This window comes from Crotalus tigris, unplaced genomic scaffold (genome assembly GCF_016545835.1).
Source record: "Crotalus tigris isolate CLP2741 ecotype Arizona unplaced genomic scaffold, ASM1654583v1 scf7180000018480.129879, whole genome shotgun sequence".
Classification (NCBI taxonomy): Eukaryota; Metazoa; Chordata; class Lepidosauria; order Squamata; family Viperidae; genus Crotalus; species Crotalus tigris.
In genome coordinates, this window is record NW_024097031.1 from 113,684 (window position 1) to 129,879 (window position 16,196).

The 16,196-nt window shown below is 47.7% G+C and overlaps 1 protein-coding gene across 1 annotated transcript; it reads right to left on the reverse strand.

Moving 5' to 3' along the window:
- Positions 1-8,978: 8,978 nt before the first annotated feature.
- On the reverse strand, positions 8,979-10,658 carry LOC120312290 (rano class II histocompatibility antigen, A beta chain-like; the record flags this gene model as incomplete). Its single annotated transcript, XM_039352802.1, has 4 exons — positions 8,979-9,346; positions 9,763-9,786; positions 10,027-10,140; positions 10,377-10,658. Coding segments are annotated over 4 exons (434 nt in total), but the record flags the coding sequence as incomplete, so codon positions are not given.
- Between the last annotated feature and the right edge of the window lie 5,538 nt (positions 10,659-16,196).

A 16,196-nucleotide genomic window follows, 5' to 3' on the forward strand; every position in this document is an offset into this window, starting at 1 on the left:
AATTATACTTTTTACAATCTCTTTTGCCTTGCAGCCCCCCAAAGAATAACTGCAGTATAGCAGTTAAAAATGTCAAGGTGTAATCAATCAGACTGTCTGTCTGAAAAACTTCCTGTATATACACCCTTGACTCGGCTGGCAGAGAGGAGAGGAGAGCCTGTGGCTTGGTGCTTAAATCACTGCCTAGTATGTAAACTGCCCAGGTTCTAATCCCATAAAGGGTGTGGCTAACTGAAGAGAGCAGAATGAGCTTGAAATGGCTATCTTAGTCTCCCAATTTAATTCTTTAACTCTTTGTCAGAAAAAGAAATTTGGATTTGTAAATGTTTCGCAGTTGCGACTTGATCCTGCTTAATGCCCCTAGTTGGGGGGCTGCAAGGTAAAAGAGATTGTAAAAAGTATAACTGCAGTATAGCAGTTAAAAAATGCCAAGGTGTAATCAATCAGACCGGTCTGTCTGAAAAACTTCCTGTATATACTCGCTTGACTCGGCTGGCAGAGAGGGGAGGACAGCCTGTGGCTTGGTGGTTAAATCACTGCCTAGTATGTAAACTGCCCAGGTTGGAATCCCATAAAGGGTGTGGCTAACTGAAGAGAGCAGAATGAGCTCGAAATGGCCATCTTGGTCTCCCAATTTAATTCTTTAACTCTTTGTCAGAAAAAGAAATTTGGATTTGTAAATGTTTCGCAGTTGTGACTTGAGCCTGCTTAACGCCCCTAGTTGGGGGGATGCAAGGCAAAAGAGATTGTAAAAAGTAAAATGAATGAAGAATATCTTTAACGTTGACAGCCCTTCTGAATGAATGATCCTTTATTATCAAAGTATAACATGTATACAGTGAGACTGACTGAGCCAATCTATGTAAGGAGATTTCCCTTTTTATCTTAATTGGGAGATAATTTTGGACTGCTTTCAAAGGGAAGCAGCTTTGCAATGTTTTCTGCACTCCAGAAGAATCCTTTCCAGATCCTACTAGGCAGAAGTTTCTTTCTTCCTCACAGTTTTATTCTATTTCAATAAATCCAATGAAATGAAAATTTAATAAATTTTTACAATAAATTTACTTTAAAGTTTAGTATTTTAGATATGATATTTTAAAATAAAGCATGTATGAAGAATGGAGGAATGCATGTTAATTCCACTATGAGGAGAAACCCACCGGTTGCCACTTAATGCTTAAATCTTTTCTCAATTTCATCCCTCCAGACTTTGTTAAGTAGAAAGCTACTTTATTGTAATCTGATAAGTCAGAAGAAAAAGGGAGGAACTGAATGAAGCATCTGCCTACAATTGTCTCTCCTGCAACCATGTGGAAGTGGTCAGAGATTTCATATTTGCCTACATGAACTCCAGAGACGACTTGGCTGATGTTCATGTCTACCTCCATCTTACATGGGTGGTGAGTCCTGACATATTTTCTTTGGCATTTCTTCTTTTTCTGTTTAGTCTCTGCCTCAGTCTAAATGTGTGGAAAAATGCTATCCTGGATTTGTCAAGCAGGCTCGAAAAGGAGAGCCAGTTTGCTGCTACGACTGCATTCCTTGTCCAGAGGGGACCATCTCCACTCAGGAAGGTGGGTGACACCAAAGGGAAACTTTGATCAATATGCATGTTAAAGACACATGTAAGTTTGATTGCTTAGTTCTCAATTTTCATGGTGTCCAGTTTCTTCCCTAAATGGGATTTATAAGAAAAATATCTTGAAGGGTGAGGTAGAAAGAAGGATGTTGTGGATTGCATGGGAAATCTCTCTTTCATTTCCCAGTCCTGAATGTTTCCGTCCATATTTATCTTTCTTAGAAATATCTGTATTCTTTTTAACTTGAGGAATGATTTTAGATCAATGGGTTTTGTTTACATAGAGTAGACCAAGTTTACATTACAGGCTGATAGATACATCGATGAATCATTCATTTAATCAGTTAATCTTTAGTAAGATCATATATCCTTATAAGCTGCAATATCTAATTGGGAGGAACAATAGAGGGAGAGATGTTGGGTTAAAGGAACAGTGAAAACCAAACAGAGGAATCAAGATTCACTTGGAATTTACAAATAGTCCAGAATGCAAAGGCATGCACAATGTTGAGTTTCCATGTGTCCTTCCATAGGACACTCCTACTGTGCAGGCTCCACAAAATCCCAGTTTCTTTCCAAATGCAATTAAATTCATTTTTCAAATCCTCCATGAGACAGAATCAGGGTATTTGCAGGGCTTCCTCTCCTTGAGGATATCTGCTTCTCCTACCAGAGCATATAATAATTGGCATGTAAACAATCTGTTCTGTTAAATGATTCCCACTTTATGGATCATCAGAAGCCTGCTTTTTATGGTGCAGTTCCTGCCTTATTGGACCCACTCCCCCTTGAAATTGAATTGCCCCCCCTTCGCTTAAACCTCTGGAGATTTGCTACTTCTCCCAATCTTTTGGGATAAGGTAAGCTCAGTGCAGGATAAGAATCTGGTGGATTACCTCAGAGAACATAAATTTATGTTGTTGTTGTTGTTATTCTTTTTATACTTAGAATAGTAGTAGTAGTAAAGTTGGAAGGGACCTTGGAGGTCATCTAGTCCAACCCCTGCTCAGGCAGGAAACCCTACACCATTTCGGACAAATGGCTGTCCAATCTCTTCTTAAAAACTTCCAGTGTTGGAACATTTACTGCTTCTGGAGGCAGGCTGTTCCACTGATTAATTGTTCTCACTGTCAGGAAGTTTCTCCTTAGTTCTAGGTTGCTTCTCTCCTTGATTAGTTTCCACCCGTTGCTTCTTGTCCTGCCTTCAGGTGCTCTGGAAAATAGCTTAATTCCCTCTTCTTTATGGCAGCCCCTGAGATATTGGAATACTGCTATCATGTCCTCCCTTGTCCTTGTATGTATTGGGGATTTTTTTGCTGTTGTAGTGTAAGTATACTCCATTTACTGAGACTTTTCTGTCTCTCTGTATCACATCTTATCCAAAGTTTTTCTTGAAATTTGAAAGACTATAAAAGAAATATTACTTTCTTTTCTCAGATACCACAAAATGCACCAAGTGCCCAGATGATCAATATCCAACTGAGAACCGAATCCAGTGTATCCCCAAAAGAATAACCTTCCTGTCCTATGAAGAACATCTCAGCATCATCCTCATCTCCTTTGCTCTACTCTTGTTCCTAACCACAGGCTTTGTTTTATTCATATTCATTAAACACCTTGAAACTCCTATTGTCAAAGCCAACAACCGGGACCTCTCCTACATCCTCCTGGTCTCCCTTCTGCTTTGCTTCTTATCCTCCTTGTTCTTCATTGGCCGACCAAGGAAAGCCACCTGCCTTCTCCGACAAACAGTGTTCAGCATTGTCTTCTCAGTAGCCGTGTCATCTGTGTTGGCCAAAACAATCACAGTAGTGCTGGCATTCCTAGCCTCAAAACCAGGCAATAAAGTGAAAAGATGGTTGGGGAAGAACTTGGCCAACTCCATCATCCTTTCTTGTTCTGCTGTCCAAGTTCTCATCTGTGCCATGTGGTTGGGAGTTTCTCCCCCATTTCCTGACTCTGATCTGCACTCCCAGCCTGAAGAGATTATCCTTCAATGCAATGAAGGCTCTGTCACCATGTTTTATATTGTTCTTGGCTACATGGGCTTCCTTGCTACAATTTGCTTCACTGTGGCTTTCTTGGCCAGGAACCTGCCTGGAGCTTTCAATGAAGCCAAGCTGATCACCTTCAGCATGCTGGTCTTCTGCAGTGTCTGGGTCTCCTTCCTGCCCACCTACCTGAGCACCAAAGGAAAATACATGGTGGCCGTGCAGGTCTTCTCCATCTTGGCCTCCGGTGCTGGACTATTGAGTTGCATCTTCTTCCCCAAGTGCTACATTATCATCCTGAGACCAGATCTAAACACCAAGGAACATCTAATGGCCAAAGCAGGGGAATGATTGTGAAATTGTATCTTAGGCTGGTAACTTCTAATTATCCATTATTATTGGTTATATATTCTTTGTTTGGATTTGCTTTGCAACTTATGCTTATTAAAACTGAAGGAAATAAATATGTGAAGTTTGTTAGTTAAATTAAAATTCAAGATAATCATCAAATACATTAATAAATAAATAATAAACAAACAAATGAATGAATGAATAAATATGTTTTTTAAACTATTGGTTTTCCTCCTTTTCCTCAGCACACATGTCAACCAATATTTGGCTTAAGCCACTCCTCAAGACAAGACCTATATGATTCATTTCCTGGGCTTTATAATGCTGTAAGCTTGGCGGATATCTTCAAAGATAATTAGTGAGGTCTGAATCTCATCTCTTTCATAGTTCTTTATGAATTGGTATTTCCATTCCCCCACATTATGGGTCCTACTGGAAAGAAGAGAGTAAGTGAAGATGACATGGCTTCCTTCTTCATGGCTTCCTCTCTCTCACAGCCTCCAGTTCCAGCTTCTCTGGGCTGAGGTGTGGACAGACTTTCTGACTTCTGGTGAGGAATTTCCAGTAGCAGACATTTATTTATAGCCTGTAACTTCCTGACAGGTTTGGCATATGGGTATTTAAGACAGTTGGATTGAAGAGGATTGAAGATAAAATTTATCCTGGTCTGGCTTGGAGAGTCAGTAGCTCAACCAAGCTGAGGCAAGTACAAGAAGGCCATGGATCAACTCCCGGATTGAAATGAAAATCAACTTTACTAAAGGTGTTGAAAGAAAATACTGTAAGGTTGGAATAGAATAGAATAGAATAGAATAGAATAGAATAGAATAGAATAGAATAGAATAGAATAGAATAGAATAGAATAGAATAGAATAGAAAGGGACCTTGTAGGTCTTCTAGTCCAGCCCCCTGCTTGAACAGGAGAACCTATTCCAGTGATGGTGAACCTTTTAGAGACCGAGTGCCCAAAAACTGGCACTGCCTCAGCTCCACCTCAGCCCTGCCCTCAACCCGTCCCCCACCCTGCCTGCCCGCAGGGCCACTCACCACCTCCAGGGTCCGCTGCAGATTGCCCAGGCAGCCCAGCAGCGCTATGGCGGTCATGCCCTTTGCCTGCACTCTGCAGCATCAACTGTGCACGATGGGGTGTGAGGGAAGAGTTTTGTCTATGCTGCTTGGCTGCCATATCATTGGCTGTGCTGCTCCGTGTGGGTCATACTCAGGGGCGACTCTCCTTCAGGGTGGCTTCTGGAGAGGAAGGGGTCACGGGGGAGGTGAGGCTGGGGCAATGGCATGTGTGCCCACAGAGAGGGCTCTGAGTGCCACCTCTGCTATGGGAGCCCAAAGTGACCGAAATAGAAGGAAAGCAAAGAGGCAAGCTGTGGAGGAGCAGCGGTTGGTTTGTTGGGACTGAACGGCTCTGTATTTCTGGAGATATTTGTACCCCTTTTTGTTATTCAAAATAGACATTCGTTTTGCAATTTCGTGGCCGTTCGCAAACAGAAACTTTACCCCGATTTTCGACTCCCCTCTCCCTTTCCTGTTGAAAGGTAACTAGCCATAGTTAAAGTATTAGGAAACTATACCAAAGCAATAATTGATGAGCTTAATGCAGTGGTGGGATTCAGCCAGTTCACACCACTTTGGCAGAACCGGTAGCTAATTTTTTGTTGCCCAGCCCAGAATGGACTTCCGGAAGCAGCATCCACACATAGGTTCACCACCACTGACCTATACTTTTTCAGACAAGCAACTGTCCAGTCTCCTCTGAAAAACCTCCAGTGATGGAGTACCCACAACTCTTGGAGGTAAGCTGTTCCCCTATTTATTTGTCCTCAGTGTCTGGAAGTTTCTCCTTAGTTCCAGGTTGCTTCCCTCTTTGGTCAGTTTCTATCCATTGTTTCTGGCCTGCCATTTGGTACTTTGGAGAATAATTTGACTTCACCCCCCTTCCTTGTGGCAGCCCCCCAAATACTGGAATGCTGCTATCATGTCACCCCTATTTCTTCTTTTCTTTAGACTTGCCAGACTCAAGAAAGGAAGAGTGGTTGAGAATCATGCAGGGGCAGGACCCCAAAAGAAGTGCACACTTCCTGCTGAGCCCTCCCAGAAAAACGCCCCCTCTCCCCATCCAGACCCACCGATTCTGCCTCTGGGGCTGGGAGACTCCGCGTCTTTCTCCCCTCTCTTTGGGGGCTCTTGTGGGGCAGCATCCAGGGCCTCTGTTGGGCTCCCCCTGATACTGCTGCTGGTGGGAGCACTGGCCCAGATCCCTGGAAGCCAAGGGGGGAAGGAGACCCCCGGTAAGGAGGGGGCTGGGCTGGGGGGAGGATATGGTTGGGAGGCACCCCTGATACTCTTGGGGGAGGGGGGAGGAAGAAATCTGCTGGATCTCCAGACATACTTTGGGAAACTGGTCGAGGGTAAGAGTGGTGGAAATCTGCAAAAGCCTCTATCTCTGCATGGTCTCCTCCCCCTTTCTCCCCACATCCCCCCCAGGGGGACGTAAGGGAGCCGCTCTTTCCCAATTTTAGCCGAGGTAGGGAGTCGCAGCCGGGCTCGTCTCTCGGTCTCCCCCCCCCCCAATATCTGGGTCAGAGTCAGCTGCATCGAAAGAGGAAGGAGGCGGAAAGCGAAAGTAAAAGAGGGAAACTTTCCGACCTGAACCCACACAAAGAAAAAGATGCATTTTAGCAAATGTATTTTTGTTTCTTCGGAAACTTCACTTTTTCTTCTGAATCTCCAATTTGAGGCTTTGAAGGTCCCGCAAGAGTGGGCTTCGGTCCCTTCTGGGGGAGACTCTAGATTTGGGGAGGAGACCAAGAACCCCCCACCCTCCATAATCCCCCATTGCTCAGTCGGGACCTGGAGGGGAGGGGGGAACTGAGGGAGGAGGACTTGGGGGCGGGTCTGAATTGGGGGATCCTTTCAGTCTTGGGGGGCTGCAGCTCAAGGGGGTGTTTCAGAGCAGCCCTGCAGGGGAGTCTGGATTTCATTTTGTCTTCCCCCCTCCTTGATCCTGCCTGCAGGAGGGGAGGCGCAGCCACGCAGCCAGGGGGACTTGGGGGTCTCTGAGGCGGCTGATTGAGGTGTCCTTGGGCACTTCAGACCCACAGAGACGCGTTTCCTGGCCCCGCATTTAAAAAGAAGCCAAATCTCCATCGTGCGTGGGAGCGTCCCACCCTCACATCTGGCGTCAGTGCCCCCCGCCCCTCCCAAATGCCTCTGCTTGGACCCCCTTCGTTCCTGGAAAAGGGGCTGCCGGGCGGGGGGGGAATTGCCCCCAGCGCTGTGGGGATTTTGTCCCATTGAAATAGCAGGTCGGTTTTGGTTCAAGAATGGCTGTTGTGGATCTCAATGGGGGAAATCAGAGGGAGAAGGAAGAGGAAATCCCTTCCTTCCTCCCTCCCTCCCTCCCTCCCTCCCTTCCTTCCTTCCTTCCTTCCTTCCTTCCTTCCTTCCTTCCTTCCTTCCTTCCTTCCTTCCTTCCTTCCTCCCTTCTCTCCCACCCCCCACCTCTCTCTCCCGGGTGCAGTTTGTGCTCTGACGTGATCTGGACCGATTCCTCGTTTCACTCTCCGTCCTGGGAACCGGCCGGGAAAAGGGCTCCCTGGTGCAGAGCGGCCCTTTCCTGCTCCGTCCCTCGCTCTGGAGGGGGGGAGGAGGAGGAGGGAAACCCTCCGTATCCCAGGGGGAACTTTTTTGCCAGGAGGGGGGGAGGCAAGAAATGGTGACCCCCCCTTGGAAAGATGTTCCTCGGGGAGAGCAGCCTCAAGGGGGGCGAGAACCGGTGGGCTCCCCTGCAGGGGGGTTGTGCGGGGGTGTCCCTGGTGTCTCGGGGGTGGGAGCTTCAATCGGGATCCCTGCCTGGAGGGAGGGGGCAACTGGGACCCCACAGCGGCCAGAGAGAATTCTTTGGATACTCAGATACGAAAAACTAGATTTCCCCCCTAGAAAATCCCACCTGGGCTGCCTCCCCATGACCCCCTCCCCACCTCGGTCCCAACCAACAAAGTGGGGGTCTCTCTCCGTCTTCCTGGGGAGATGTGGGGAGGGAGGGAGGCTCCTGCGGGCTCTCTTGCCCTCGACCCCTTTCCCAAAGTCACGTCTGGGGTCCCAGCGCCCTCCTCTCCCCCTCCACCAGGACCCCTGAGGGTCCCTTCCAGCCCCTCCGCCCCTCCCTCCCAGCCCCTCCTTACCGGGGTTTTCCTTCCCCACTTCGCTTCCAGGAATCAGGCCCAGCGCCGCCCCCCCCCAGCAGCAGCATCAGGGAGAGCCCAGGGACGCCCCCAGTCCCAGAGGCGGAATCGGGGGGGGTCTGGACTAGGGACGGGGGAGGCGTTTTCCTCGGAATTCAGAACTGGAAATGCCCTGAAAGAGAGGAACCAATGGGAATTCTCCCTCCTGCAGCGTCATCGGTCTCCGGGCAGAGTCCTTTGTGACTTCATCCACCGGCAGACAAAGCGAAGGCAATCCTGGGCTGTCGGGAGGGAAGTTTCCCCTCCGTCCCCAGGGAGGCCGCCCTGCTCTCCGCCCTCCCCGGCCCTGGCACCTTTTTGGGGGGGGGGGAGATGGACAGGGGGTGAGTTCGTCTGGAGGGGGGTGAGGGGATCAGGGCCCCGAACAGGGAGGGAGGGAGGGGGCCGCTGGGTGCAAATATTGCAAGAGCCTCCCCGGGCTTGTGAGGGGCTCAATCCGGCTCCGATCCTGGAGAAAGAGGCCCGGATGAAGCCAGGAGAACCTCCAGCTCCAGCAGCTTCTCAGCCACGGAAGAGGCTCTCCGGGGGAAGCCGGAATAGGGGGTCTCCCAGGGGTCCCCTCCCTCTGGCAGGGCTTGGAGAGATTGAGGAGGGGGTCCTGCCCCTTCCCCTCCCTGGGATCTGCCCACCCTCCTCCCGAACCGGTTCTGGCTTCGGACCTAAACCAGCCGGGATGGTCAATCCAGAGACAGGGGAGGCCTCAATCCGGGGAGTGGGAGGGGAGAAGGGAGGACTCTCTGAGGGGTGGGAGGAAAGAGGAGGAGGAAGAGGAAGGAAGGAATGAAGAAAATTCCAGGGTTTTTCTACAATTTAAAGTTTATTCTTTTATAGCAAAGTGAAGGGAAGAGATTCGTAGGAAGACTAATGGAGATGAAACTGCTGTGGATTTAAAGCCAGAAGATATTTGGGTGTCTGGATTGACAGGCAGGCCCACAGTCCCTGGGGTCAGTCTAGATGGTCTCCACCCCTCCCTCACTAGAAACAGTGGACTTCAAAGGAAAGCCAGGGAAGTCTCAGCAGGAGAAGCTCCAGGCTGCCATTCACCTCCTCTCCCTAATCTAAAATCTTGAGCCTCCATTTTTCAGAGGTTGCAAAAAGTCAGAAATTCTGTCAGCTAATGAAAAAAAATCAGGAATCAGGAAGGACGGCAGATTAATTCATGAGTTCTGTAGAAAAAGAGACGGGAAAGAAAATTAGAATACAAAGTGAAACCTTCAGTGTAAATAACTTATTATTCCTCTCTTTCAGCTGCCCCCCCCCACAGGCCCACACTGCAGGGGGGTGGTTGAATGGCAGACACAGGATGGAGGGAGGCTCCGCCCCTTTCAGGGATCAAAAGGAGGCAAAGGACCAGTGATTAATCTCCCAGGGCTCATGGAATTTTCCTCAAATGATTTAATTAGGGGGTTGATCAAGAGATGAGGCCTCCCCCAGACGTTTCATATCGACAAAGAAGATGGGGCCAGGATGGGGCATGGCAGCAAAGCCGGGTGTCACTTTGCCAGAAATTGCTTGAAATGACACAAGGAGACTTCAATTTACAAATGTTAAAGAAACATCTATAACTTGGGGAGAAACTCACCTGCAGGAGGCTGGATGGGAGTTGCTGGAAGGAGAAAAAGACCCAATCAGGACCCTTCATAGGCTGGAGCACTCAGGGTGTCTCCCTCCCCATCAATAGCCCATAATAGGTTGCAGGATGCTCACTTATGCAGTAGACTCTCAGAGAACAGAATTTCCCAAGCAAATCTCCAAGGGGGCCTCCTTGCCATCTGCTAAGCTTGCTGAGAGGCCTCCCCTGGATGGTCCCCTCCCCACAATCTCTCATCCAGCCCCCCAGACTCACCTTTTTTGCTCTTCAGGTGGAGGGAGAGCCCCATGGCAAAGAAGATCACCCCGATCACGGCTGCCACAATCCCCGTCCAGAGTTTGCTCCTAGCAGAGTTGGAGGATCGGGGCTCTGGGGAAGGAGAAGGAGCCTCACTGAGTAGGAGGATCAGGGCCAGCTTCCCCCCCCCCCAGGAAGGTCCATCCCAGCTTCCCCCACAGGGAGGGTCTCTCCCCCCTTCTAAGGGCAGGATGGGGTCCCCAGACCAGAGTAGGAAGATCAGGGCCAGTTTCCCCCCCCACAGGGAGGGTCTCTCCCCCCTTCTCAGGGCAGGAAAGGGTCCCCAGAGGGGAAGGGGAGAGGCTCACCCCACTGGACGGTGATGGAGGCCTCCAGGCTGGCGTGCCCCACCTGGCAGGTGTAGACGTCCCCCCGCTGGGGCTGGGTCTCCAGCATCACCTGGAGCTGGTAGGTCCAGTCTCCGTTCTGGAGCTCCTCCCCGAAGGCCACGCCCTCCTCCTCCAGCCGCCCGTTCTTCAGCCACCGGACCTCGATCTCCACGGGGTAGAATCCCCTCGCGATGCAGAGGAGGATGGTGTTAGGGGAAGCGGGGTCCAGCTTGGTGGGGGAGATGGAGACGGTGGGCTTAGCTGGAGGGGGGAGGGGAGGAGGGACACAGGGGGGAGGACACACAACAGGTAAATATTTCTATAGCAATAAAACTGGAACTCCCAATCAAGATAAAAGTATAGTTAAAAGATGGGGGCAGGAAACAGGATGCATGGAGGGGGAGGGGAGATTTCCTCTTAATTCAGCAACCACCCCCAGTGTGATTCTACCCCATGGGGGCTCCAGCTCAACTGGGAGAGTCGGGAATCTGAGTTTTTCTGGGCCTCAGACGGAGCCTTGTGGTTCCCCACTGCCCCCTTCCCTCCATGCGGATATGGTGCCATTGAGGGCTACTCTCTGAGTAAGGCTTGTCAGCCAGCTACAGATCCATCTGGGGGTGATGCCATCTATCCCACTTTTTTCTAGCTTATCAAGAAGTAGGTTGGGGTCTCCTCTGCCCAATGCCTGGTGAAATCTAAGTATATTACTCTCAAGGCAAAGGAAACCCTAGACAGGATTCTGTGTGATTGGGTTTACATCTTAGTTTAAAGCTTGAGTGATGATTATGAATTTTAACTGGCTTCCTTTATGTGGTTTTGGGATTTAAACCTACAAATGAGACTGAATAAAGAAGAAGGCATAAAAAGAAGTAAAAAGGTGAATGGAAAGGGCACAGCAGATGAAAGAGCCTTCACTCATTCCCTTTTCCAGACTTTTGGAAGATAATTTTTTATCCTGGGCATCAGAGGTGAAGGGAGCCCTCCCCCCTCCTGACCTTCCAGAAAGGGGTCGAAATGGGGCTCAGGGGCTTTGCTTGGGGGGCACAGAGGAGGAGGCAGCTGTGGGGCTGGTCAGCATCCTGACTCCCCCCCTCCTTGAATTAAATTTTACCACTGGATTTTAATCATTCTTGCCTTTTGGATCTTAAATTGTATAGACTATTTTTGTGGTGTGCTATTTTATCTGCACAGCACCCAAAGTCCCTCTGTGAGAGAGGATGGGGGAGGGTTTTAAAAGATGAATAAATAAAGAAATGGTAAAGAAATGCATCTACATCCTGGGCAAGGGGGAGAGACCTAGCTGGATTCCTCCTGCTCTCTCCCCTCCTTGCAAAAAACATATAATATTTGGAAGGATTTTCTGGAGGGAACTTTTTCTGGGCAGGAAAAACTTTGGACCTTGGGAAGAGAAGGAAGATTATGGAACCTTTGGGAAGGAAGCAGATCTATTTCTTCCCTTTTGATGTTTAATTGTCATTATTATAGAATTTCAAACTTTTTAACGGTAATTTAAGTTTCAACCTTCTTTTTAATACATTTTTTTCATTTATGGGTTATAATTTATAATTCCCTTTTGATGTTTAATTGACATTGCAACAAGCTTCTTGTGGTGCAGCCCTTGTTATCTTGTTGCTTGCCAAGAGACGCAGGTGGGAGGGGGGATCAATCCGAGGTGTTTGGACCAGTTTAGTCTGGCAAGGAAGGTCCTGCTGGATTGTTCCTAGCAGAGGAAGGATTTCTCTCACAACAATTATCTGGACTTAATTGCGTGTGTGTGTGTGTGTGTGTGTGTGTGTGTGTGTGTGTGTGTGACTCGCTCTCTCAGGGGGAAGGGGAGTTCCTACATTTTTAATATGAGCCGAGGTGGCGCAGCAGTTAGAGTGCAGTACTGCGGGCCACTTTAGCTGACTGTGTTCAGCAGGTCAGCGGTTCAAATCTCACCGGCTCAAGGTTGACTCAGCCTTCCATCCTTCCGGATCCTCTGTACCAGCAAGCCACCCAAAAGCAACATACCCAAAGAGGAACAGACAGCACTACGTAACCTGAAAGAAGACACCAGCATAATAATCCTACCAGCAGACAAGGGCAACGCCACGGTGGTTATGAACACATCTGACTACCAAACCAACTTAACCAACCTACTCCAAGACTCCACATACAAAACCCTAAATACAGATCCCACCACCTACCTGGAAAAAACCACCAGATCCAAAATAAAAGCCTCCCCCATTAGCGAAGAGATCCAGCAAAGAATCATTCCCAGAGAGAAATCATCCAGATGCCCCAAACTCTATGGTCTCCCCAAGATACACAAGGAAGGAACCCTACTCAGACCTATAGTCAGCTCCATAGGCTCACCTCTACAAAACCTAGCCAAATTTCTCGCCAAACAACTACAGCCCTATGCAGAATCCATCACCTCACACATAAAAAACTCATTCCACTTTATAGAGATCATAAAGAAACAAAACTTACAGCCCAGCGACCTACTTGTGAGCTTTGATGTCATATCCCTCTTCACCCAAGTGCCTATCAAAGAAGCCTTGACAGCTATCCAAAACAAATATAACCCCCCCAAACACCTCTTAGATCTGACCAACCACTGCCTATCCAACACATACTTCATCTATAATGGACAAAAATACAAACAAACAGAAGGAGCACCCATGGGATCACCCCTCTCACCTGTCATTGCCAACCTCTACATGGAATACTTTGAAACCCAAGCTCTAGAAAAATCGGATAACAAACCCAAACTCTGGCTCAGATACGTAGACGACACCTTCATAATCTGGCCACATGGGAAAGAAAAACTGGACAACTTCCTCACACACCTCAACAGCCTACACCCCAAAATACAGTTCACCATGGAAACAGAAGCTAACAACCAACTTCCCTTCCTGGATGTCTTAGTCTACAAGAAATCCAATGGCTCCCTAGGACACACCATCTACAGAAGAAAACACACACAAACCGCTATCTGCACGCTCTCTCACACCACCACCCAGCACAGATCAACTCTGTAGCCAAGACACTCATCTCCAGAACAAAACGCTTAGCTGACGAACAACACCTAAAACCCGAACTACACACTCTCACCAATGTACTAACATCCAATGGATTCCATAGAAATAAGATTACAAACCTAATCCAAAAAGAAACCCCCACTAAAATCCAAGACAAAGAACAAGAAAACGGCAAAGCCCTCCTCCCATACATAAAAGGCACCACAGACAGAATCAGTAAGATCCTCCATAAACACAACATCAAAACAGCATTCTGCACAAACAGAAAAATATCCACCATCCTTAGAAACCCCAAAGATAAAATTGAATTAGAAAATCAAGGAGTATACGAAATCCCATGCACCACTTGTCCCACCACATACATCGGACAAACCAACAGAAGAATAAGTGCACGCATTGAAGAACATAAGAACTCAGTCAAAAAAGAGGAACCAACATCTTCCCTGGTCCAACACCTTAAAGCCACAGGACATGAAATTGACTTTAAAAATACCAGAACCATTGCCAAAAGTGAACATTTTAATAACAGAATAATCAGAGAAGCCATCGAGATAGAAAAACGCCCACACAGCATGAACAAGTGAGATGATACCTCCCGCCTACCAGCCATTTGGAAACCCGCCCTTATTGACAAACGACTCCCTAACACAAAAAATGATACCAGACCCACACTCACAAAAAACCACACAGGATGTCACCACCACACATCTACGCAAAAAGCAAACCCAAAGCCACACCGATGATGAGGCACGACCACAAACCAGAAGCCAGACCACAGCTGCATCATTAGCCACTTTAAACCCCTCCAATCCATACATGAAGCAAACTGACACCCTCCATGAAGATGAGGCACGACCACGAACGCGAAGCCAAAAAATAGCAAGGCAGCCCAAAATCTTAAACCCCTCTGCAACTCAGACTAACCTGAGCACAACCAAACAGAACACTCCCCCAGCCAATCAGAGCACAGCCAACCCCCAGCCAATCAGAGCACAGCATCAGAGCACAGCCACGCCCCTAACCAATCAGAACACACCTCCACCCAATCAGAACACAGCCAAGCTCCCACCCAATCAGTTCATACCCCCACTGGCAGTTAAAAGGAAGAAACAGCTAAGACCACACATTGCTGCTCGAAGAACGAAGCTGAAAACACCAGCCTGAAGATGACGAATGGGACTTCGTCGAAACGTCGCCAAGACACTTCCAATTTTACGCGGGAGAAAACACGAACAACCAAAGACCTACATACAAACACCCGCGAAAACCTCAGAAAAACATAATAGTATATAATATATAATATATGATATATATATATTATATATATATATATTATATATATTTGTTTTCTGAGGTTTCGCGGGTGTTGTATGTAGGTCTTTAGTGTTCGGGTTTTCTCCCGCCTGGTTTTTTAAATGGAAGTGTCTTGGCGACGTTTCGACGAGTCCCATTCGTCATCTTCAGGCTAGTGTTTTCAGCTTCGTGCTTCGAGGAGCAATGTGTGGTCTTAGCTGTTTCTTCCTTTTAACTGCCAGTGGGGTTATGAACTGATTGGGTGGGAGCTTGGCTGTGTTCTGATTGGGTGGAGGTGTGTTCTGATTGGTTAGGGGCATGGCTGTGCTCTGATTGGCTGGGGGGTTGGCTGTGCTCTGATTGGCTGGGGGGTTGGCTGTGCTCTGATTGGCTGGGGGAGTGTTATGTTTGGTTGTGCTCAGGTTAGTCTGAGTTGCAGAGGGGTTTAAGATTTTGGGCTGCCTTGCTATTTTTTGGCTTCGCGTTTGTGGTCGTGCCTCATTTTCATGGAGGGTGTCAGTTTGATTCGTGTATGGATTGGAGGGCTTTGAAGTGGCTAATGATGCAGCTCTGGTCTGGCTTCTGGTTTGTGGTCGTGCCTCATCATCGGTGTGGCTTTGGGTTTGCGTTTTGCGTGGCTGTGTGGTGGTGACATCCTGTGTGGTTTTTGTGAGTGTGGGTCTGGTATCATTTTTTGTATTAGGGAGTCGTTTGTCAATAAGGGCGGGTTTCCAAATGGCTGGTAGGCGGGAGGTATCATCTCGCTTGTTCATGCTGTGTTGGCGTTTTTCTATCTCGATGGCTTCTCTGATTATTCTGTTATTAAAATGTTCACTTTTGGCAATGGTTCTGGTATTTTTAAAGTCAATTTAATGTCCTGTGGCTTTAAGGTATTGGACCAGGGAAGATGTTGGTTCCTCTTTTTTGACTGAGTTCTTATGTTCTTCAATGCGTGCACTTATTCTTCTGTTGTTTGTCCGATGTATGTGGTGGGACAAGTGGTGCATGGGATTTCGTATACTCCTTGATTTTCTAATTCAATTTTATCTTTGGGGTTTCTAAGGATGGTGGATATTTTTCTGGTTGTGCAGAATGCTGTTTTGATGTTGTGTTTATGGAGGATCTTACTGATTCTGTCTGTGGTGCCTTTTATGTATGGGAGGAGGGCTTTGCCGTTTTCTTGTTCTTCGTCTTGGATTTTAGTGGGGGTTTCTTTTTGGATTAGGTTTGTAATCTTATTTCTTTGGAATCAATTGGATGTTAGTACATTGGTGAGAGTGTGTAGTTCAGTTTTTAGGTGTTGTTCGTCAGCTAAGCGTTTTGTTCTGGAGATGAGTGTCTTGGCTACAGAGGTGATCTGTGCTGGGTGGTGGTGTGAGAGAGCGTGCAGATAGCGGTTTGTGTGTGTTTTCTTCTGGTAGATGGTGTGTCCTAGGGAGCCATTGGATTTCTTGTAGACTAAGACATCCAGGAAGGGAAG